General features: G+C 34.4%; 1 protein-coding gene across 9 annotated transcripts in view; it reads right to left on the bottom strand.

Moving 5' to 3' along the window:
- Window positions 1-23,104, bottom strand: part of stab1 (stabilin 1) — a 284,951-nt gene that overhangs the window by 146,388 nt on the left and 115,459 nt on the right. For all 9 annotated transcript variants that reach the window (XM_065002109.1, XM_065002108.1, XM_065002102.1 and 6 more), the window contains 6 exons: window positions 17,797-17,850; window positions 16,126-16,206; window positions 15,424-15,576; window positions 15,267-15,329; window positions 14,781-14,873; window positions 13,418-13,504 (listed from right to left, as the gene is read on the bottom strand). In XM_065002109.1, the coding sequence (XP_064858181.1) occupies window positions 13,418-13,504; window positions 14,781-14,873; window positions 15,267-15,329; window positions 15,424-15,576; window positions 16,126-16,206; window positions 17,797-17,850 (531 nt within the window). The remainder of the gene's footprint in view (window positions 1-13,417; window positions 13,505-14,780; window positions 14,874-15,266; window positions 15,330-15,423; window positions 15,577-16,125; window positions 16,207-17,796; window positions 17,851-23,104) is intronic.

Raw genomic sequence — 23,104 nt, 5'->3', positions numbered from 1 at the left:
ATAGTAATATAAATAATAATATAGATAATAATATAGATAATAATAATAATATAGATAGTAATATAAATAATAATATAGATAGTAATATAAATAATAATAATAATAATAATATAGATAATAATATAAATAATAATATAGATATAGTAATATAGATAGTAATATAAATAATAATATAGATAATAATATAGATAGTAATATAGATAATAATATAGATAGTAATATAAATAATAATATAGATAATAATATAGATAATAATAATAATATAGATAGTAATATAAATAATAATATAGATAGTAATATAGATAATAATAACAATAATATAGATAATAATATAGATAATAATATAGATAATAATAATAATAATATAGATAATAATATAGATAATAATAATAACAATATAGATAATAATATAGATAATAATATAGATAATAATAATAATAATATAGATAATAATATAGATAATAATAATAACAATATAGATAATAATATGGATAATAATAACAATAATATAGATCATAATATAGATAATAATATAGATAATAATAACAATAATATAGATAATAATATAGATAATAATATAGATAGTAATATAGATAATAATATAGATAATAATAATAATAATAACAATAATAATATAGATAATAATAACAATAATATAGATAATAATAACAATAATATAGATAATAATATAGATAATAATAATAATAATATAGATAATAATAACAATAATATAGATAGTAATATAAATAATAATATAGATAATAATAACAATAATATAGATAATAATAACAATAATAATAACAATAATATAGATAATAATATAGATAATAATATAGATAATAAATAGATAATAATAACAATAATATAGATAATAATATAGATAATAATATAGATAGTAATATAGATAATAATATAGATAATAATATAGATAATAATATAGATAGTAATATAAATAATAATATAGATAATAATATAGATAATAATATAGATAATAATATAGATAATAATATAGATAATAATATAGATAGTAATATAGATAATAATATAGATAGTAATATAAATAATAATATAGATAATAATATAGATAATAATAATAATATAGATAGTAATATAAATAATAATATAGATAGTAATATAAATAATAATAATAATAATAATATAGATAATAATATAAATAATAATATAGATAGTAATATAAATAATAATATAGATAATAATATAGATAATAATAATAATATAGATAGTAATATAAATAATAATAATAATAATAATATAGATAATAATATAAATAATAATATAGATAGTAATATAAATAATAATATAGATAATAATATAGATAATAATATAGATAATAATATAGATAGTAATATAGATAATAATAACAATAATATAGATAATAATATAGATAATAATATAGATAATAATATAGATAATAATAATAATAATATAGATAATAATATAGATAATAATAATAACAATATAGATAATAATATGGATAATAATAACAATAATATAGATAATAATATAGATAATAATATAGATAATAATAACAATAATATAGATAATAATATAGATAATAATATAGATAATAATATAGATAATAATATAGACAATAATATAGATAATAATATAGATAATAATATAGATAATAATAATAATAATATAGATAATAATATAGATAATAATAACAATAATATAGATAATAATATAGATAATAATAATAATAATATAGATAATAATATAGATAATAATAATAATAATAATATAGATAATAATATAGATAATAATAACAATAATATAGATAATAATATAGATAATAATATAGATAGTAATATAGATAATAATATAGATAATAATAATAATAATATAGATAATAATATAGATAATAATAACAATAATATAGATAATAATAACAATAATATAGATAATAATATAGATAATAATAATAATAATATAGATAATAATAACAATAATAATAACAATAATATAGATAATAATATAGATAATAATATAGATAATAAATAGATAATAATAACAATAATATAGATAATAATATAGATAATAATATAGATAGTAATATAGATAATAATATAGATATAGTAATATCGATAGTAATATAGATAATAATATAGATAATAATAACAATAATATAGATAATAATATAGATAATAATAACAATAATATAGATAATAGTATAGATAGTAATATAGATAATAATATAGATAATATAGATAATAATATAGATAATAATAACTATAATATAGATAATAATATAGATAATAATATAGATAATAATAATAATAATATAGATAATAATAACTATAATATAGATAATAATATAGATAATAATATAGATAATAATAACAATAATATAGATAGTAATATAGATAATAATAACAATAATATAGAAAATAATATAGATAATAATATAGATAATAATATAGATAATAATAACAATAATATAGATAATAATAACAATAATATAGATAATAATATAGATAATAATATAGATAATAATAACAATAATATAGATAATAATATAGATAATAATAACAATAATATAGATAATAATAACAATAATATAGATAATAATATAGATAATAATATAGATAATAATATAGATAATAATATAGATAATAATAACAATAATATAGATAATAATATAGATAATAATATAGATAATAATATAGATAATAATAACAATAATATAGATAATAATATAGATAATAATATAGATAATAATATAGATAATAATAATAATAATATAGATAATAATATAGATAATAATAATAACAATATAGATAATAATATGGATAATAATAACAATAATATAGATAATAATATAGATAATAATATAGATAATAATATAGATAATAATAACAATAATATAGATAATAATATAGATAATAATATAGATAATAATAACAATAATATAGATAATAATAACAATAATATAGATAATAATATAGATAATAATAACAATAATATAGATAATAATATAGATAACAATATAGATAATAATATAGATAATAATATAGATAATAATATAGATAATAATAACAATAATATAGATAATAATATAGATAATAATATAGATAATAATATAGATAATAATAATAATAATATAGATAATAATATAGATAATAATAATAACAATATAGATAATAATATGGATAATAATAACAATAATATAGATAATAATATAGATAATAATATAGATAATAATATAGATAATAATAAAAATTATATAGATAATAATATAGATAATAATAATAATAATATAGATAATAATATAGATAATAATAATAATAATAATATAGATAATAATATAGATAATAATAACAATAATATAGATAATAATATAGATAATAATATAGATAGTAATATAGATAATAATATAGATAATAATAATAATAATATAGATAATAATATAGATAATAATAACAATAATATAGATAATAATAACAATAATATAGATAATAATATAGATAATAATAATAATAATATAGATAATAATAACAATAATATAGATAATAATAACAATAATAATAACAATAATATAGATAATAATATAGATAATAATATAGATAATAAATAGATAATAATAACAATAATATAGATAATAATATAGATAGTAATATAGATAATAATATAGATATGGTAATATCGATAGTAATATAGATAATAATATAGATAATAATATAGATAATAATATAGATATAGTAATATCGATAGTAATATAGATAATAATATAGATAATAATATAGATAATAATAACAATAATATAGATAATAATATAGATAATAATAACAATAATATAGATAATAGTATAGATAGTAATATAGATAATAATATAGATAATATAGATAATAATATAGATAATAATAACTATAATATAGATAATAATATAGATAATAATATAGATAATAATAATAATAATATAGATAATAATAACTATAATATAGATAATAATATAGATAATAATATAGATAATAATAACAATAATATAGATAGTAATATAGATAATAATAACAATAATATAGAAAATAATATAGATAATAATATAGATAATAATATAGATAATAATAACAATAATATAGATAATAATAACAATAATATAGATAATAATATAGATAATAATATAGATAATAATAACAATAATATAGATAATAATATAGATAATAATATAGATAATAATATAGATAATAATATAGATAATAATAATAACAATATAGATAATAATATGGATAATAATAACAATAATATAGATAATAATATAGATAATAATATAGATAATAATATAGATAATAATAACAATAATATAGATAATAATATAGATAATAATATAGATAATAATAACAATAATATAGATAATAATAACAATAATATAGATAATAATATAGATAATAATAACAATAATATAGATAATAATATAGATAACAATATAGATAATAATATAGATAATAATATAGATAATAATATAGATAATAATAACAATAATATAGATAATAATATAGATAATAATATAGATAATAATATAGATAATAATAATAATAATATAGATAATAATATAGATAATAATAATAACAATATAGATAATAATATGGATAATAATAACAATAATATAGATAATAATATAGATAATAATAAAAATAATATAGATAATAATATAGATAATAATAATAATAATATAGATAATAATATAGATAATAATAATAATAATAATATAGATAATAATATAGATAATAATAACAATAATATAGATAATAATATAGATAATAATATAGATAGTAATATAGATAATAATATAGATAATAATAATAATAATATAGATAATAATATAGATAATAATAACAATAATATAGATAATAATAACAATAATATAGATAATAATATAGATAATAATAATAATAATATAGATAATAATAACAATAATATAGATAATAATAACAATAATAATAACAATAATATAGATAATAATATAGATAATAATATAGATAATAAATAGATAATAATAACAATAATATAGATAATAATATAGATAGTAATATAGATAATAATATAGATATAGTAATATCGATAGTAATATAGATAATAATATAGATAATAATATAGATAATAATATAGATATAGTAATATCGATAGTAATATAGATAATAATATAGATAATAATATAGATAATAATAACAATAATATAGATAATAATATAGATAATAATAACAATAATATAGATAATAGTATAGATAGTAATATAGATAATAATATAGATAATATAGATAATAATATAGATAATAATAACTATAATATAGATAATAATATAGATAATAATATAGATAATAATAATAATAATATAGATAATAATAACTATAATATAGATAATAATATAGATAATAATATAGATAATAATAACAATAATATAGATAGTAATATAGATAATAATAACAATAATATAGAAAATAATATAGATAATAATATAGATAATAATATAGATAATAATAACAATAATATAGATAATAATAACAATAATATAGATAATAATATAGATAATAATAACAATAATATAGATAACAATATAGATAATAATATAGATAATAATATAGATAATAATAACAATAATATAGATAATAATATAGATAATAACATAGATAATAATATAGATAATAATAATAATAATATAGATAATAATAATAACAATATAGATAATAATATGGATAATAATAACAATAATATAGATAATAATATAGATAATAATATAGATAATAATATAGATAATAATAACAATAATATAGATAATAATATAGATAATAATAATAATAATATAGATAATAATATAGATAATAATAATAATAATAATATAGATAATAATATAGATAATAATAACAATAATATAGATAATAATATAGATAATAATATAGATAGTAATATAGATAATAATATAGATAATAATAATAATAATATAGATAATAATATAGATAATAATAACAATAATATAGATAATAATAACAATAATATAGATAATAATATAGATAATAATAATAATAATATAGATAATAATAACAATAATATAGATAGTAATATAAATAATAATATAGATAATAATAACAATAATAATAACAATAATATAGATAATAATATAGATAATAATATAGATAATATAGATAATAATATAGATAATAATAACACTAATATAGATAATAATATAGATAATAATATAGACAATAATATAGATAATAATAGAGATAATAATAACAATAATATAGATAATAATATAGATAATAATAACAATAATATAGATAATAATATAGACAATAATATAGATAATAATATAGATAATAATAACAATAATATAGATAATAATATAGATAATAATATAGACAATAATATAGATAATAATATAGATAATAATAACAATAATATAGATAATAATATAGATAATAATATAGATAACAATATAGATAATAATATAGATAATAATATAGATAATAATATAGATAATAATAACAATAATATAGATAATAATAACAATAATATAGATAACAATATAGATAATAATATAGATAATAATATAGATAATAATATAGATAATAATAACAATAATATAGATAATAATATAGATAATAATATAGATAATAATATAGATAATAGCTCCCGATAAGCAGCATTGTAGAAACTTCACACTCAACGGTACGACTTGATTAGGGTAGTGTCAACAACGCAGCTAGCCTACCCCAGCAGTACTCTATCATTTTAATCATTTTAGTCAATTAGATTCTTGCTACGTAAGCTTAACTTTCTGAACATTCGAGACGTGTAGTCCACTTGTCATTCCAATCTCCTCTGCATTAGCGTAGCCTCTTCTCTAGCCTGTCAACTATGTGTCTGTCTATCCCTGTTCTCTCCTCTCTGCACAGACCATACAAACGCTCCACACCGCATGGCCGCAGCCACCCTAATCTGGTGGTCCCAGCGCGCACGACCCACGTGGAGTTCCAGGTCTCCGGTAGCCTCTGGAACTGCCGATCTGCGGCCAACAAGGCAGAGTTCATCTCAGCCTATGTCTCCTCCAGTCCCTCGACTTCTTGGCTCTGACGGAAACATGGATCACCACAGACAACACCGCTACTCCTACTGCTCTCTCTTCGTCCGCCCACGTGCTCGCACACGCCGAGAGCTTCTGGTCAGCGGGGTGGTGGCACCGGGATCCTCATCTCTCCCAAGTGGTCATTCTCTTTCTCCCCTTACCCATCTGTCTATCGCCTCCTTTGAATTCCATGCTGTCACAGTTACCAGCCCTTTCAAGCTTAACATCCTTATCATTTATCGCCCTCCAGGTTCCCTCGGAGAGTTCATCAATGAGCTTGATGCCTTGATAAGCTCCTTTCCTGAGGACGGCTCACCTCTCACAGTTCTGGGCGACTTTAACCTCCCCACGTCTACCTTTGACTCATTCCTCTCTGCCTCCTTCTTTCCACTCCTCTCCTCTTTTGACCTCACCCTCTCACCTTCCCCTACTCACAAGGCAGGCAATACGCTCGACCTCATCTTTACTAGATGCTGTTCCTCCACTAACCTCATTGCAACTCCCCTCCAAGTCTCCGACCACTACCTTGTATCCTTTTCCCTCTCGCTCTCATCCAACACTTCCCACACTGCCCCTACTCGGATGGTATCGCGCCGTCCCAACCTTCGCTCTCTCTCCCCGCTACTCTCTCCTCTTCCATCCTATCATCTCTTCCCTCTGCTCAAACCTTCTCCAACCTATCTCCTGATTCTGCCTCCTCAACCCTCCTCTCCTCCCTTTCTGCATCCTTTGACTCTCTATGTCCCCTATCCTCCAGGCCGGCTCGGTCCTCCCCTCCCGCTCCGTGGCTCGACGACTCATTGCGAGCTCACAGAACAGGGCTCCGGGCAGCCGTGCGGAAATGGAGGAAAACTCGCCTCCCTGCAGACCTGGCATCCTTTCACTCCCTCCTCTCTACATTTTCCTCCTCTGTCTCTGCTGCTAAAGCCACTTTCTACCACTCTAAATTCCAAGCATCTGCCTCTAACCCTAGGAAGCTCTTTGCCACCTTCTCCTCCCTCTTGAATCCTCCTCCCGCTCCCCCTCCTCCCTCTCTGCAGATGACTTCGTCAACCATTTTGAAAAGAAGGTCGACGACATCCGATCCTCGTTTGCTAAGTCAAACGACACCGCTGGTTCTGCTCACACTGCCCTACCCTGTGCTCTGACCTCTTTCTCCCCTCTCTCTCCAGATGACATCTCGCGTCTTGTGACGGCCGGCCGCCCAACAACCTGCCCGCTTGACCCTATCCCCTCCTCTCTTCTCCAGACCATCTCCGGTGACCTTCTCCCTTACCTCACCTCGCTCATCAACTCATCCCTGACCGCTGGCTACGTCCCTCCCGTCTTCAAGAGAGCGAGAGTTGCACCCCTTCTGAAAAACCTACACTCGATCCCTCCGATGTCAACAACTACAGACCAGTATCCCTTCTTTCTTTTCTCTCCAAAACTCTTGAACGTGCCGTCCTTGGCCAGCTCTCCCGCTATCTCTCTCAGAATGACCTTCTTGATCCAAATCAGTCAGGTTTCAAGACTAGTCATTCAACTGAGACTGCTCTTCTCTGTATCACGGAGGCGCTCCGCTCTGCTAAAGCTAACTCTCTCCTCTGCTCTCATCCTTCTAGACCTATCGGCTGCCTTCGATACTGTGAACCATCAGATCCTCCTCTCCACCCTCTCCGAGTTGGGCATCTCCGGCGCGGCCCACGCTTGGATTGCGTCCTACCTGACAGGTCGCTCCTACCAGGTGGCGTGGCGAGAATCCGTCTCCTCACCACGTGCTCTCACCACTGGTGTCCCCCAGGGCTCTGTTCTAGGCCCTCTCCTATTCTCGCTATACACCAAGTCACTTGGCTCTGTCATAACCTCACATGGTCTCTCCTATCATTGCTATGCAGACGACACACAATTAATCTTCTCCTTTCCCCCTTCTGACGACCAGGTGGCGAATCGCATCTCTGCATGTCTGGCAGACATATCAGTGTGGATGACGGATCATCACCTCAAGCTGAACCTCGGCAAGACGGAGCTGCTCTTCCTCCCGGGAAGGACTGCCCGTTCCATGATCTCGCCATCACGGTTGACAACTCCATTGTGTCCTCGTCCCAGAGCGCTAAGAACATTGGCGTGATCCTGGACAACACCCTGTCGTTCTCAAATAACATCAAGGCGGTGGCCCGTTCTTGTAGGTTCATGCTCTACAACATCCGCAGAGTACGACCCTGCCTCACACAGGAAGCGGCGCAGGTCCTAATCCAGGCACTTGTCATCTCCCGTCTGGATTACTGCAACTCGCTGTTGGCTGGGCTCCCTGCCTGTGCCATTAAACCCCTACAACTCATCCAGAACGCCGCAGCCCGTCTGGTGTTCAACCTTCCCAAGTTCTCTCACGTCACCCCGCTCCTCCGCTCTCTCCACTGGCTTCCAGTTGAAGCTCGCATCCGCTACAAGACCATGGTGCTTGCCTACGGAGCTGTGAGGGGAACGGCACCTCACTACCTCCAGGCTCTGATCAGGCCCTACACCCAAACAAGGGCACTGCGTTCATCCACCTCTGGCCTGCTCGCCTCCCTACCACTGAGGAAGTACAGTTCCCGCTCAGCCCAGTCAAAACTGTTCGCTGCTCTGGCCCCCAATGGTGGAACATACTCCCTCACGACGCCAGGACAGCGGAGTCAATCACCACCTTCCGGAGACACCTGAAACCCCACCTCTTTAAGGAATACCTAGGATAGGATAAAGTAATCCTTCTCCCCCCCCTTAAAAGACCTAGATGCACTATTGTAAAGTGGCTGTTCCACTGGATGTCATAAGGTGAAAGCACCAATTTGTAAGTCGCTCTGGATAAGAGCGTCTGCTAAATGACTTAAATGTAAAATGTAAATGTAATAATATAGATAATAATAACAATAATATAGATAATAATAACAATAATATAGATAGTAATATAGATAGTAATATAGATAATAATATAGATAATAATATAGATAATAATAACAATAATATAGATAATAATATAGATAATAATATAGATAGTAATATAGATAATAATAACAATAATATAGATAATAATATAGATAATAATATAGATAATAATATAGATAATAATAATAATAATATAGATAATAATATAGATAATAATAACAATAATATAGATAGTAATATAGATAATAATAACAATAATATAGATAATAGTATAGATAGTAATATAGATAATAATATAGATAATAATATAGATAATAATATAGATAGTAATATAGATAATAATATAGATAATAATATAGATAATAATATAGATAATAATATAGATAATAATATAGATAATAATATAGATAGTAATATAGATAATAATGTAGATAATAATATAGATAATAATATAGATAATAATATAGATAATAATAACAATAATATAGATAGTAATATAGATAATAATACCAAAGATAATATTAATATAGATAATAATAGTAATAATTATATAGATTATAATAAAGATAATAATTTAGATAAAACAAATAATAATACAGATAATGAGATATATAATAATAATAGAATTGATCAAATAGATAATAATATAGATAAAAAATATAGATAATAATATAGATAAAAATACAGAAAATAATAATATAGATAATAATATAGATAATAATATAGATAATAATATAGATATAGTAATATAGATAGTAATATAAATAATAATATAGATAATAATATAGATAATAATAATATATGTAAAAATATAGATATTAATAATATAGATAATAATAATATATGTAAAAATACAGAAAATAATAATATAGATAGTAATATAAATAATAATATAGATAATAATATAGATAATAATATAGATAGTAATATAAATAATAATATAGATAATAATATAGATAATAATATAGATAGTAATATAAATAATAATATAGATAGTAATATAAATAATAATATAGATAATAATATAGATAATAATATAGATAATAATATAGATAATAATATAGATAGTAATATAAATAATAATATAGATAATAATATAGATAATAATAATATATGTAAAAATACAGAAAATAATAATATAGATAATAATATAGATAATAATAATATAGATAATAATATAGATAGTAATATAGATAATAATATAGATAATAATATAGATAGTAATATAAATAATAATATAGATAATAATATAGATAATAATAATATATGTAAAAATATAGATATTAATAATATAGATAATAATAATATATGTAAAAATACAGAAAATAATAATATAGATAATAATATAGATAATAATATAGATAGTAATATAGATAATAATATAGATAATAATATAGATAATAATATAGATAATAATAATATATGTAAAAATATAGATATTAATAATATAGATAATAGTATAGATAATAATAATGGTATAGATAATAATATATGTAAAAATATAGATATTAATAATATAGATAATAGTATAGATAATAATAATGGTATAGATAATAATATATGTAAAAATATAGATATTAATAATATAGATAATAATATAGATAATAATAACAATAAAATTATAGATTATTATAAAACCGGTGCCTCTGCCTAGGACAGGGCCTCCTGTATGTCTCTCCAGCCTGGTGAGTCCTATGCCATGGCACGAAGCATCCAGTGAAGCCTCCAGTGATGATCCATGGCATGAAGCCTCCAGTGAGGAGTCATGGAATGAAGGCCTCCAGTCCGGAGCCTCCAGCAACGACGGTCTCCAGTCCGGAGCCTCCAGCAACGACGGTCTCCAGTCCGGAGCCTCCAGCAACGACGACCTCCAGTCCGGAGCCTCCAGCAAACGACGACCTCCAGTCCGGAGCCTCCAGCAACGACGGTCTCCAGTCCGGAGCCTCCAGCAACGACGGTGCCCAGTCCGGAGCCTCCAGCAACAACGGTCTCCAGTCCGGAGCCTCCAGCAACAACGGTCTCCAGTCCGGAGCCTCCAGCAACAACGGTGCCCAGTCCGGAGCCTCCAGCAACGACGGTGCCCAGTCCGGGGCCCGCAACGACGGTCTCCAGTCCGGAGCCTCCAGCAACGACGGTCTCCAGTCCGGAGCCTCCAGCAACGACGGTGCCCAGTCCGGGGCCAGCAACGAAGGTGCCCAGTCCGGGGCCCGCAACGAGGGTGCCCAGTCCGGGGCCCGCTACGAGGGTCCCCAGTCCGGGGCCCGCTACGAGGGTCCGCAGTTCGGGGCTCGCCACGAGGGTCCCCAGTCCGGATGTCCTTTTGGTGATTGACCATTCTTGATACACATGGGAAACTGTTGAGCTTGAAAAACCCAGCATCGTTGCTGTAACCCGCTCAAAGACATTTAAATCTTTTGTCTTGTCCATTCACCCTCTGATTGGCACATATACACGATCCATGTCTCAATTCTCTCAAGGCTTAAAAATCATTCTTTAACTGGTCTGCTCCCCTTCATCTACACTGATTGAAGTGGTTTTAACAAGTGACATCAATAAGGGACCATAGCTTTCACCTGGATTCACCCGGTCAGTCTATGTCATGGAGGAAGCAGGTGTTCATAATGTTTTGTACACTCAATGTATACAGCAGTCACAGTAACACATGGAAACTCTCAGGAGGTAGAAGAGACTACAGCATTTGACCATCAGGTATTCCACGATTTGAGAATAATCGGTGGAGACTTCCACTATAGACTGATATTACAGACTGAGACTATAGACAGACTATAGGCTGAGACTATAGACAGACTATAGACTGAGACTACAGACTGAGACTATAGACAGACTACAGACTGAGACTATAGACAGACTACAGACTGAGACTACAGACTGAGACTATAGACAGACTACAGACTGCGACTACAGACTGAGACTATAGACTGAGACTACAGACTGAGACTATAGACTGAGATTACAGACTGAGACTATAGACGGAGACTATAGACAGACTACAGACAGAGACTATAGACGGAGACTACAGACTGAGACTATTGACTGAGATTACAGACTGAGACTATAGACGGAGACTATAGACGGAGACTATAGACGGAGACTATAGACAGACTACAGACAGAGACTATAGACAGACTACAGACAGAGACTATAGACAGACTACAGACTGAGACTACAGACTGAGACTATAGACTGAGACTATAGACTGAGACTACAGACTGAGACTACAGACTGAGACTACAGACTGAGACTATAAACAGAGACTATAGACTGAGATTACAGACAGACTACAGACTGAGACTACAGACTGAGACTACAGACTGAGACTACAGACAGACTATAGACTGAGACTATAGACAGACTACAGACTGAGACTATAGACAGACTACAGACTAGTCTGCAGATAGAGTCTTTACTTACAGTGCCTTTGCCATAACAGGGTGTCTGGAAACCTCCTGTACACGTTTTACACTCAGGTCCATAGAACCCACTGCAACACTCTGCTCTCTGAAACTCAACAGAAACAAATCACTCACTGAGACTGCAGGGTTGCAAATGCACCCTATTCCCTGTGTAGTGCACTACTTTTGACCATGGCCCATAGGGACCGATAGGGCTCTGTAGGGCTCTGTAGGGCTCCATAGGGCTCCACAGGACTCCATAAGGCTCCATAGGGCTCCATAGGGCTCTGTAGGGCTCCACAGGACTCCATAGGGCTCCACAGGACTCCATAAGGCTCCGTAGGGCTCCATAGGGTTCCATAGGGCTCCATAGGGCTCCACAGGACTCCATAAGGCTCCATAGGGCTCCATAGGGCTCCGTAGGGTTCCATAGGACTCCATAGGGCTCCATAGGGCTCCATAGGGCTCCGTAGGGCTCCACAAAGCTCTGGTCAGAAGTAGTGAACTATTTAAAGAATAGGGTGTAATTTGGTCCGCAAGTCTGTTGTCATCCTAACCGAAACTATGTGTTAACATCATGTTCGTATTTAATCTCTTTCTTTACTTTATTCTTCAGAAAGAATATATTGCTATAAACATATCAGACATATCATGCTCTCTCTCTACATGATGAATGAAAAAGATACAGGAAATGAACCAAGAGCTGAACCAGGAAATGAACCAAGAGCTGAGCCAGGAAAAGAACCAAGTGCTGAGCCAGGAAAAGAACCAAGAGCTGAGCCAGGAAATGAACCAAGAGCTGAGCCAGGAAATGAACCAAGTGCTGAGCCAGGAAAAGAACCAAGAGATGAGCCAGGAAAAGAACCAAGAGCTGAGCCAGGAAAAGAACCAAGAGCTGAGCCAGGAAAAGAACCAAGAGCTGAGCCAGGAAAAGAACCAAGAGCTGAGCCAGGAAATGAACCAAGAGCTGAGCCAGGAAATGAACCAAGAGCTGAGCCAGGAAATGAACCAAGAGCTGAGCCAGGAAAAGAACCAAGAGCTGAGCCAGGAAATGAACCAAGAGCTGAGCCAGGAAAAGAACCAAGTGCTGAGCCAGGAAAAGAACCAAGAGATGAGCCAGGAAAAGAACCAAGAGCTGAGCCAGGAAAAGAACCAAGAGCTGAGCCAGGAAAAGAACCAAGAGCTGAGCCAGGAAAAGAACCAAGAGCTGAGCCAGGAAAAGAACCAAGAGCTGAGCCAGGAAAAGAACCAAGAGCTGAGCCAGGAAAATAACCAAGAGCTGAGCCAGGAAATGAACCAAGAGCTGAGCCAGGAAAAGAACCAAGAGCTGAGCCAGGAAAAGAACCAAGAGCTGAGCCAGGAAAAGAACCAGGAGGACTTACCTGAATGGTAGTGTTGCAGTATTTAGCACAACCTTTATTGAGCGTGGGGTTGAATGGATATGCCTGATAGTCACAATCCTTCATGTGACTTTGCTGTGGTACAGAAACAACAATAAGTACCGTATCTTATTAGCAACAGAAGAGGGTCGTTACCTAACAGGGTCGTTACCAACAGAACCAATATAAATAGTCGTATCCTGTGCAGGCATATGACAAATAAACATTTCATTAGATTTGAGTGTAGACAAATAATTACAAATATGTGTCATTGTTTATGTAGCTGGTATTTAAAAAAAATAGTAAGAACTACTTTGTATAATAATACAGGCCATGAGCTGAATAGAGATCCAGACATAGAGCCACACTCAAAAAGATGTAGCAGAAGCTTATAGGATCTTTTCACTGCATCGGAGATAGCAGGCACAGGTCTTTAACAGCCAGCCACCTTCATGAGAGGAATAGAAAACATTGCTGTGATTATTTTACCAGTTCTATGCTTCCCTCGGGGCAATGTGACTCATAGAGATAGCTGCACCTCACACACGGGCCCTGGAAAACGGACGCACAAACAACATCACAATGCCACAGTCATTTTTCAATTAGAATAGACTAGAATAGAACAGAACAGAATGTTTCCACCTACCATGATGATTTTGTTCTCTGTGACATCACATCTCTTAGGCAGGATGGGGACGATCGAGGGCGGGACTAGAACCCCGTCAATCATATGGATCACTCCATTGGATGCCATAATATTAGTAATCTGAAGAGGTTTCCCGCCCAGCAGCACCAGGCCCTGTCAGACACAAATGGAGATGTCCTTAAAAGGGAACTTCAGAATTGTATAATTTATGATAGATGGTTTTTAATCCTGAAAGTGATCCAACATCTCTTACATTATGTTATAAAATAGTGACCCTCCCCTTTAACAAATCACAATTAAATGATAATTCAAGTAAACAGTAAAGATCATGATCAACCTATCCTTTAGTTATCCCGTTTAGATTCAACACTATTTTATAGAAAAGACCCCGTGTCTCCCAAATGGCACCCTGTTCCTAATATAGTGCACAATGTTGACCAGGGCCCTATGTGGAATAGGGTGTAGTACTAATGTTGACCAGGGCCCTATAGGGAATAGGGTGTAGTACTACTGTTGACCAGGACCCTATAGGGAATAGGGTGTAGTGCTACTGTTGACCAGGGCCCTATAGGGAATAGGGTGTAGTACTACTGTTGACCAGGACCCTATAGGGAATAGGGTGTAGTGCTACTGTTGACCAGGGCCCTATAGGGAATAGGTTGTCACTTGGGAAGCATCCCGTCTTGAAATAGCAGAACTTACATCGTTGGTGAGGTTGACTAGTAGGATCTGATTGGCCATAGTCTGAATCAGACCCATGCTTGCCAGCTGGTCCACGGTCAACTACAGAGATAGAAGCAATAATTAATAGCTGTGCTCCATAGGCAAGAAACATAACAGGAAGTAATAGCTGTGCTCCATAGGCAAGGAGCGTAACAGGAAGTAATAGCTGTGCTCCATAGGCAAGGAGCATAACAGGAAGTAATAGCTGTGCTCCATAGGCAAGGAGCATAACAGGAAGTAATAGCTGTGCTCCATAGGCAAGGAGCATAACAGGAAGTAATAGCTGTGCTCCATAGGCAAGCAGCATAACAGGAAGTAATAGCTGTGCTCCATAGGCAAGGAGCGTAACAGGAAGTAATAGCTGTGCTCCATAGGCAAGGAGCATAACAGGAAGTAATAGCTGTGTTCGACTCAGTAACTCCTAATCAAATGTATTTAGGTGCAGGGGTCCAATGCTAGTTTAACTGGAAACTGGAATCCATCACTCACTGTGGTAGTGTTAACGTTTTAACGTTGTTTAACAGAGATTGTTAATGTTTTAACGTTGTTTAACAGAGATTGTTTAAGAATGTACACGTTTTGGCAACAAGCATTTAGAGTTTGAAACGTGTCTGTTTGAGTGGAGCCCATTTTAAAAGGTGCATTCAGCAAGATGTCCTCATCAACAACGTGACACGTTTTGTACAATTTTGTAAATTGTTTTTTCACGTCGGATATCGGGGTTCAGATCCCACCTGTAAAGTGGTTTTCCATGCTGGAGACCGGGGGTTCAGATCCCACCTGTAACATGTAAAGTGGTTTTCCATGCTGAAGACCGGGGTTCAGATCCCACCTGTAACATGTAAAGTGGTTTTCCATGCTGGAGACCGGGGGTTCAGATCCCACCTGTAACATGTAAAGTGGTTTTCCATGCTGGAGACCGGGGTTCAGATCCCACCTGTAACATGTAAAGTGGTTTTCCATGCTGGAGACCGGGGGTTCAGATCCCACATGTAAAGTGGTTTTCCATGCTGGAGACCGGGGGTTCAGATCCCACCTGTAACATGTAAAGTGGTTTTCCATGCTGAAGACCGGGGGTTCAGATCCCACCTGTAACATGTAAAGTGGTTTTCCATGCTGGAGACCGGGGGTTCAGATCCCACATGTAAAGTGGTTTTCCATGCTGGAGACCGGGGGTTCAGATCCCACCTGTAACATGTAAAGTGGTTTTCCATGCTGGAGACCGGGGGTTCAGATCCCACCTGTAACATGTAAAGTGGTTTTCCATGCTGGAGACCGGGGTTCAGATCCCACCTGTAACATGTAAAGTGGTTTTCCGTGCTGGAGACCGGGGGTTCAGATCCCACCTGTAACATGTAAAGTGGTTTTCCATGCTGGAGACCGGGGGTTCAGATCCCACCTGTAACATGTAAAGTGGTTTTCCATGCTGAAGAACCGGGGTTCAGATCCCACCTGTAACATGTAAAGTGGTTTTCCATGCTGAAGACTGGGGTTCAGATCCCACCTGTAACATGTAAAGTGGTTTTCCATGCTGAAGAACCGGGGTTCAGATCCCACCTGTAACATGTAAAGTGATTTTCCATGCTGGAGACCGGGGTTCAGATCCCACCTGTAACATGAGGTCTTGTAACATGTGGTAAAAGTGCTTACCGCAGCCTGGGAGTAGATATGTTGTTTCAGTAGCTCTTGAAGCTTGTTCTGGGCCTTCAGAGGGGGAGAACAGAGTTCTACATTGAACAGTTTCACACTGGGAATACTGTAGGGTCACTGGGAATACTATAGGGTCACTGGGAATACTATAGGGTCAATGGGAATACTGTAGAGTCACTGGGAATACTGTAGGGTCACTGGGAATACTGTAGAGTCACTGGGAATACTGTAGGGTCACTGGGAATACTGCATGGTCACTGGGAATACTGTAGGGTCACTGGGAATACTGTAGGGTCACTGGGAATACTGCACAGTCACTGGGAATACCGTAGGGTCACTGGGAATACTGTACGGTCACTGGGAATACTGCATGGTCACTGGGAATACTGCACAGTCACTGGGAAAACTGCAGGGTTAATGGGAATACTGCATGGTTACTGTGAATACTGTAGGGTCACTGGGAATACTGTAGGGTCACTGGGAATACTGTAGGGTCACTGGGAATACTGCATGGTCACTGGGAATACTGTAGGGTCACTGGGAATAATGCATGGTCACTGGGAATACTGTAGGGTCACTGGGAATACTGTAGGGTCACTGGGAATACTGCATGGTCACTGGGAATACTGCATGGTCACTTGGAATACTGTAGGGTCACTGGGAATACTGCATGGTCACTGGGAATACTGTAGGGTCACTGGGAATACTGCATGGTCACTGGGAATACGGCATGGTCACTGGGAATACTGTAGGGTCACTGGGAATACTGCATGGTCACTGGGAATACTGCATGGTCACTGGGAATACTGTAGGGTCACTGGGAATAATGCATGGTCACTGGGAATACTGCACAGTCACTGGGAAAACTGTAGGGTTACTGGGAATACTGCATGGTCACTGTGAATACTGTAGGGTCACTGGGAATACTGTAGGGTCACTGGGAATACTGTAGGGTCACTGGGAATACTGCATGGTCACTGGGAATACTGTAGGGTCACTGGGAATAATGCATGGTCACTGGGAATACTGTAGGGTCACTGGGAATACTGCATGGTCACTGGGAATACTGCATGGTCACTTGGAATACTGTAGGGTCACTGGGAATACTGCATGGTCACTGGGAATACTGTAGGGTCACTGGGAATACTGCATGGTCACTGGGAATACTGCATGGTCACTGGGAATACTGTAGGGTCACTGGGAATACTGCATGGTCACTGGGAATACTGCATGGTCACTGGGAATACTGTAGGGTCACTGGGAATACTGTAGGGTCACTGGGAATACTGTAGGGTCACTGGGAATACTGTAGGGTCACTGGGAATACTGCATGGTCACTGGGAATACTGCATGGTCACTGGGAATACTGTAGGGTCACTGGGAATACTGTAGGGTCACTGGGAATACTGTAGGGTCACTGGGAATACTGTAGGGTCACTGGGAATACTGTAGGGTCACTGGGAATACTGTAGGGTCACTGGGAATACTATAGGGTCACTGGGAATACTATAGGGTCACTGGGAATACTGTAGGGTCACTGGGAATACTGTAGGGTCACTGGGAATACTGTAGGGTCACTGGGAATATTGCATGGTCACTGGGAATACTGCATGGTCACTTGGAATACTGTAGGGTCACTGGGAATACTGCATGGTCACTGGGAATACTGTAGGGTCACTGGGAATACTGCATGGTCACTGGGAATACGGCATGGTCACTGGGAATACTGTAGGGTCACTGGGAATACTGCATGGTCATTGGGAATACTGCATGGTCACTGGGAATACTGTAGGGTCACTGGGAATAATGCATGGTCACTGGGAATACTGCACAGTCACTGGGAAAACTGTAGGGTTACTGGGAATACTGCATGGTCACTGTGAATACTGTAGGGTCACTGGGAATACTGTAGGGTCACTGGGAATACTGTAGGGTCACTGGGAATACTGTAGGGTCACTGGGAATACTGCATGGTCACTGGGAATACTGTAGGGTCACTGGGAATACTGCATGGTCACTGGGAATACTGTAGGGTCACTGGGAATACTGCATGGTCACTGGGAATACTGCATGGTCACTGGGAATACTGTAGGGTCACTGGGAATACTGTAGGGTCACTGGGAATACTGTAGGGTCACTGGGAATACTGTAGGGTCACTGGGAATACTGCATGGTCACTGGGAATACTGCATGGTCACTGGGAATACTGTAGGGTCACTGGGAATACTGTAGGGTCACTGGGAATACTGTAGGGTCACTGGGAATACTGTAGGGTCACTGGGAATACTATAGGGTCACTGGGAATACTATAGGGTCACTGGGAATACTGTAGGGTCACTGGGAATACTGTAGGGTCACTGGGAATACTGTAGGGTCACTGGGAATACTATAGGGTTACTGGGAATACTGTAGGGTCACTGGGAATACTGTAGGGTCACTGGGAATACTATAGGGTCACTGGGAATACTATAGGGTCACTGGGAATACTGTAGGGTCACTGGGAATACTATAGGGTCACTGGGAATACTATAGGGTCACTGGGAATACTATAGGGTCACTGGGAATACTATAGGGTCACTGGGAATACTGTAGGGTCACTGGGAATACTATAGGGTTACTGGGAATACTATAGGGTCACTGGGAATACTATAGGGTCACTGGGAATACTATAGGGTCACTGGGAATACTGTAGGGTCACTGGGAATACTATAGGGTCACTGGGAATACTGTAGGGTCACTGGGAATACTGTAGGGTCACTGGGAATACTATAGGGTCACTGGGAATACTGTAGGGTCACTGGGAATACTGTAGGGTCACTGGGAATACTATAGGGTCACTGGGAATACTATAGGGTCACTGGGAATACTGTAGGGTCACTGGGAATACTGTAGGGTCACTGGGAATACTATAGGGTCACTGGGAATACTATAGGGTCACTGGGAATACTATAGGGTCACTGGGAATACTATAGGGTCACTGGGAATACTGTAGGGTCACTGGGAATACTGTAGGGTCACTGGGAATACTGTAGGGTCACTGGGAATACTATAGGGTCACTGGGAATACTGTAGGGTCACTGGGAATACTGTAGGGTCACTGGGAATACTATAGGGTCACTGGGAATACTATAGGGTCACTGGGAATACTGTAGGGTCACTGGGAATACTGTAGGGTCACTGGGAATACTATAGGGTCACTGGGAATACTATAGGGTCACTGGGAATACTGTAGGGTCACTGGGAATACTGTAGGGTCACTGGGAATACTATAGGGTTCCTGGGAATACTGTAGGGTCACTGGGAATACTGTAGGGTCACTGGGAATACTGTAGGGTCACTGGGAATACTGTAGGGTCACTGGGAATACTATAGGGTTACTGGGAATACTGTAGGGTCACTGGGAATACTGTAGGGTCACTGGGAATACTGTAGGGTCACTGGGAATACTATAGGGTCACTGGGAATACTATAGGGTTACTGGGAATACTGTAGGGTCACTGGGAATACTGTAGGGTCACTGGGATATCATTAGTATTCACATCACATTCACATCATATTACTGTGGATTAAATTCTGCGTCCCAAATCACACCATATTACCTTTATATTGTTTTACTTTTGAAAATAGTATATATAGTATAATATAGCATCGACAGTAGTAGTAAATGACAGCCTATATATCAATATATACAGTGCATTCGAAAAGTATTCAGACCCCTTCACTTTTTCCACATTCTGTTATGATACAGCCTTATTCTAAAATGGATAAAATTGTGTTTTCCCCCTCAATCTACACACAATACACCATAATGACAAAGCAAAAACAGGTTTAGACATTTTTGATAATTTATAAAATAAAATAAACTGAAATATTAGATTTACATAAGTTTTCAGACCCTTTACTCAGTACTTTGTTAAAGCGCTTTTGGCAGCGATTACAGCCTTGAGATGTCTCGAGCCTCAAGCTCTGTCAGGCTGGATGGGGAGCATCGCTGCACAGCTATTTTCAGGTCTCTCCAACGATGTTTGAGCTCTGGCTGGGCCATTCAAGGACATTCAGAGACCTGTCCCGAAGCCACTGCTGCGTTGTATTGGCTGTGTGATTAGGGTTGTTGTCCTGTTGGAAGGTTAACCTTCGCCCCAGGCTGAGGTCCTGAGCGCTCTGGAGCAGGATTTCATCAAGGATCTCTCTGTACTTTGCTCCACGACATCCTTCTCTCGATCCTGACTAGTTTCTCAGTCCCTAAGGCTGAAAAACATCCCCACAGCACCATGCTTCATGGTGGCGGTGTCAGGTTTCCTCCAGATGTGACGCTTGGCATTCAGGCCAAAAAGGTCAATCTTTGTTTCATCAGACCAGAGAATTTTGTTTCTCATGGTCTGAGAGTCATTTAGGTGCCTTTTTGCAAACTCAGAGTGTGCTGTCATGTGCCTTTTACTGAGGAGTGGCTTCAGTCCGGCCACTCTACCATAATGGCCTGATTGGTGGAGATGGTTGTCCTTCTGGAAGGTTCTCCCATCTCCACAGAGGAACACTGGAGCTCTGTCAGAGTGAACATCGAGTTCTTGGTCACCTCCCTGACCAAGGTCCTTCTCCCTCCAATTTCTCAGTTTGGCCGGGCGGCCAGCTCTACGAAGAGTCTTGGTGGTTCCAAACTTCTTCCATTGAAGAATGATGGAGGCCACTGTTTTCTTGGGGACCTTCAATTCTGCAAACATTTTTTGGTACACTCGTGGCTTGGTTTTTGCTCTGACATGCACTGTCAACTGTGGGACCTTATATAGACAGGTGTGGGATCCTTTTGTGGGATCCTGTATTTTACATTATAGCCATTACCATATATATGATTACATTTTATCTGATGTTGGTTGTGTGAAGTATCTGCATTTGTGCACTTGAGCATCATCATGAGAGTAAACATCTGCTTGCTACATCTACTTGCCTGTTTGTGTGTGTGACAAGAACTGAGTAACATGGTGTGACCTGCATGTTGCAAAACTGTAGATAACAGCCCAGCAGATGCTTTGTCCTTGTGTTTGTATGTAACAATATTGAGCACATGGTGTGACTTGCTGTATCTTACAAAGTCGTGATAGGGAGGGGTGGTCATCACGAGGTTTAACTGAGATGGAAAAATACTGAACAACACAATAGCAGGAACTGAGCGACTGTTATAACTAGGGGGTGATACCAGAACAGTAGGAATCTATACATCGACGGAGGGAGGACTCCAAGAAGCGCCAAGAGGCGGGGACCCGCCTGAGCGCCTGCAATAGGCTGAGCAAGTTTAAACCACGCCCAGTCTCTA

Source organism: Oncorhynchus nerka, linkage group LG15, assembly GCF_034236695.1.
Source record: "Oncorhynchus nerka isolate Pitt River linkage group LG15, Oner_Uvic_2.0, whole genome shotgun sequence".
In the NCBI taxonomy this organism is placed as follows: Eukaryota; Metazoa; Chordata; class Actinopteri; order Salmoniformes; family Salmonidae; genus Oncorhynchus; species Oncorhynchus nerka.
This window is presented reverse-complemented; position numbering and strand designations above follow the sequence as displayed.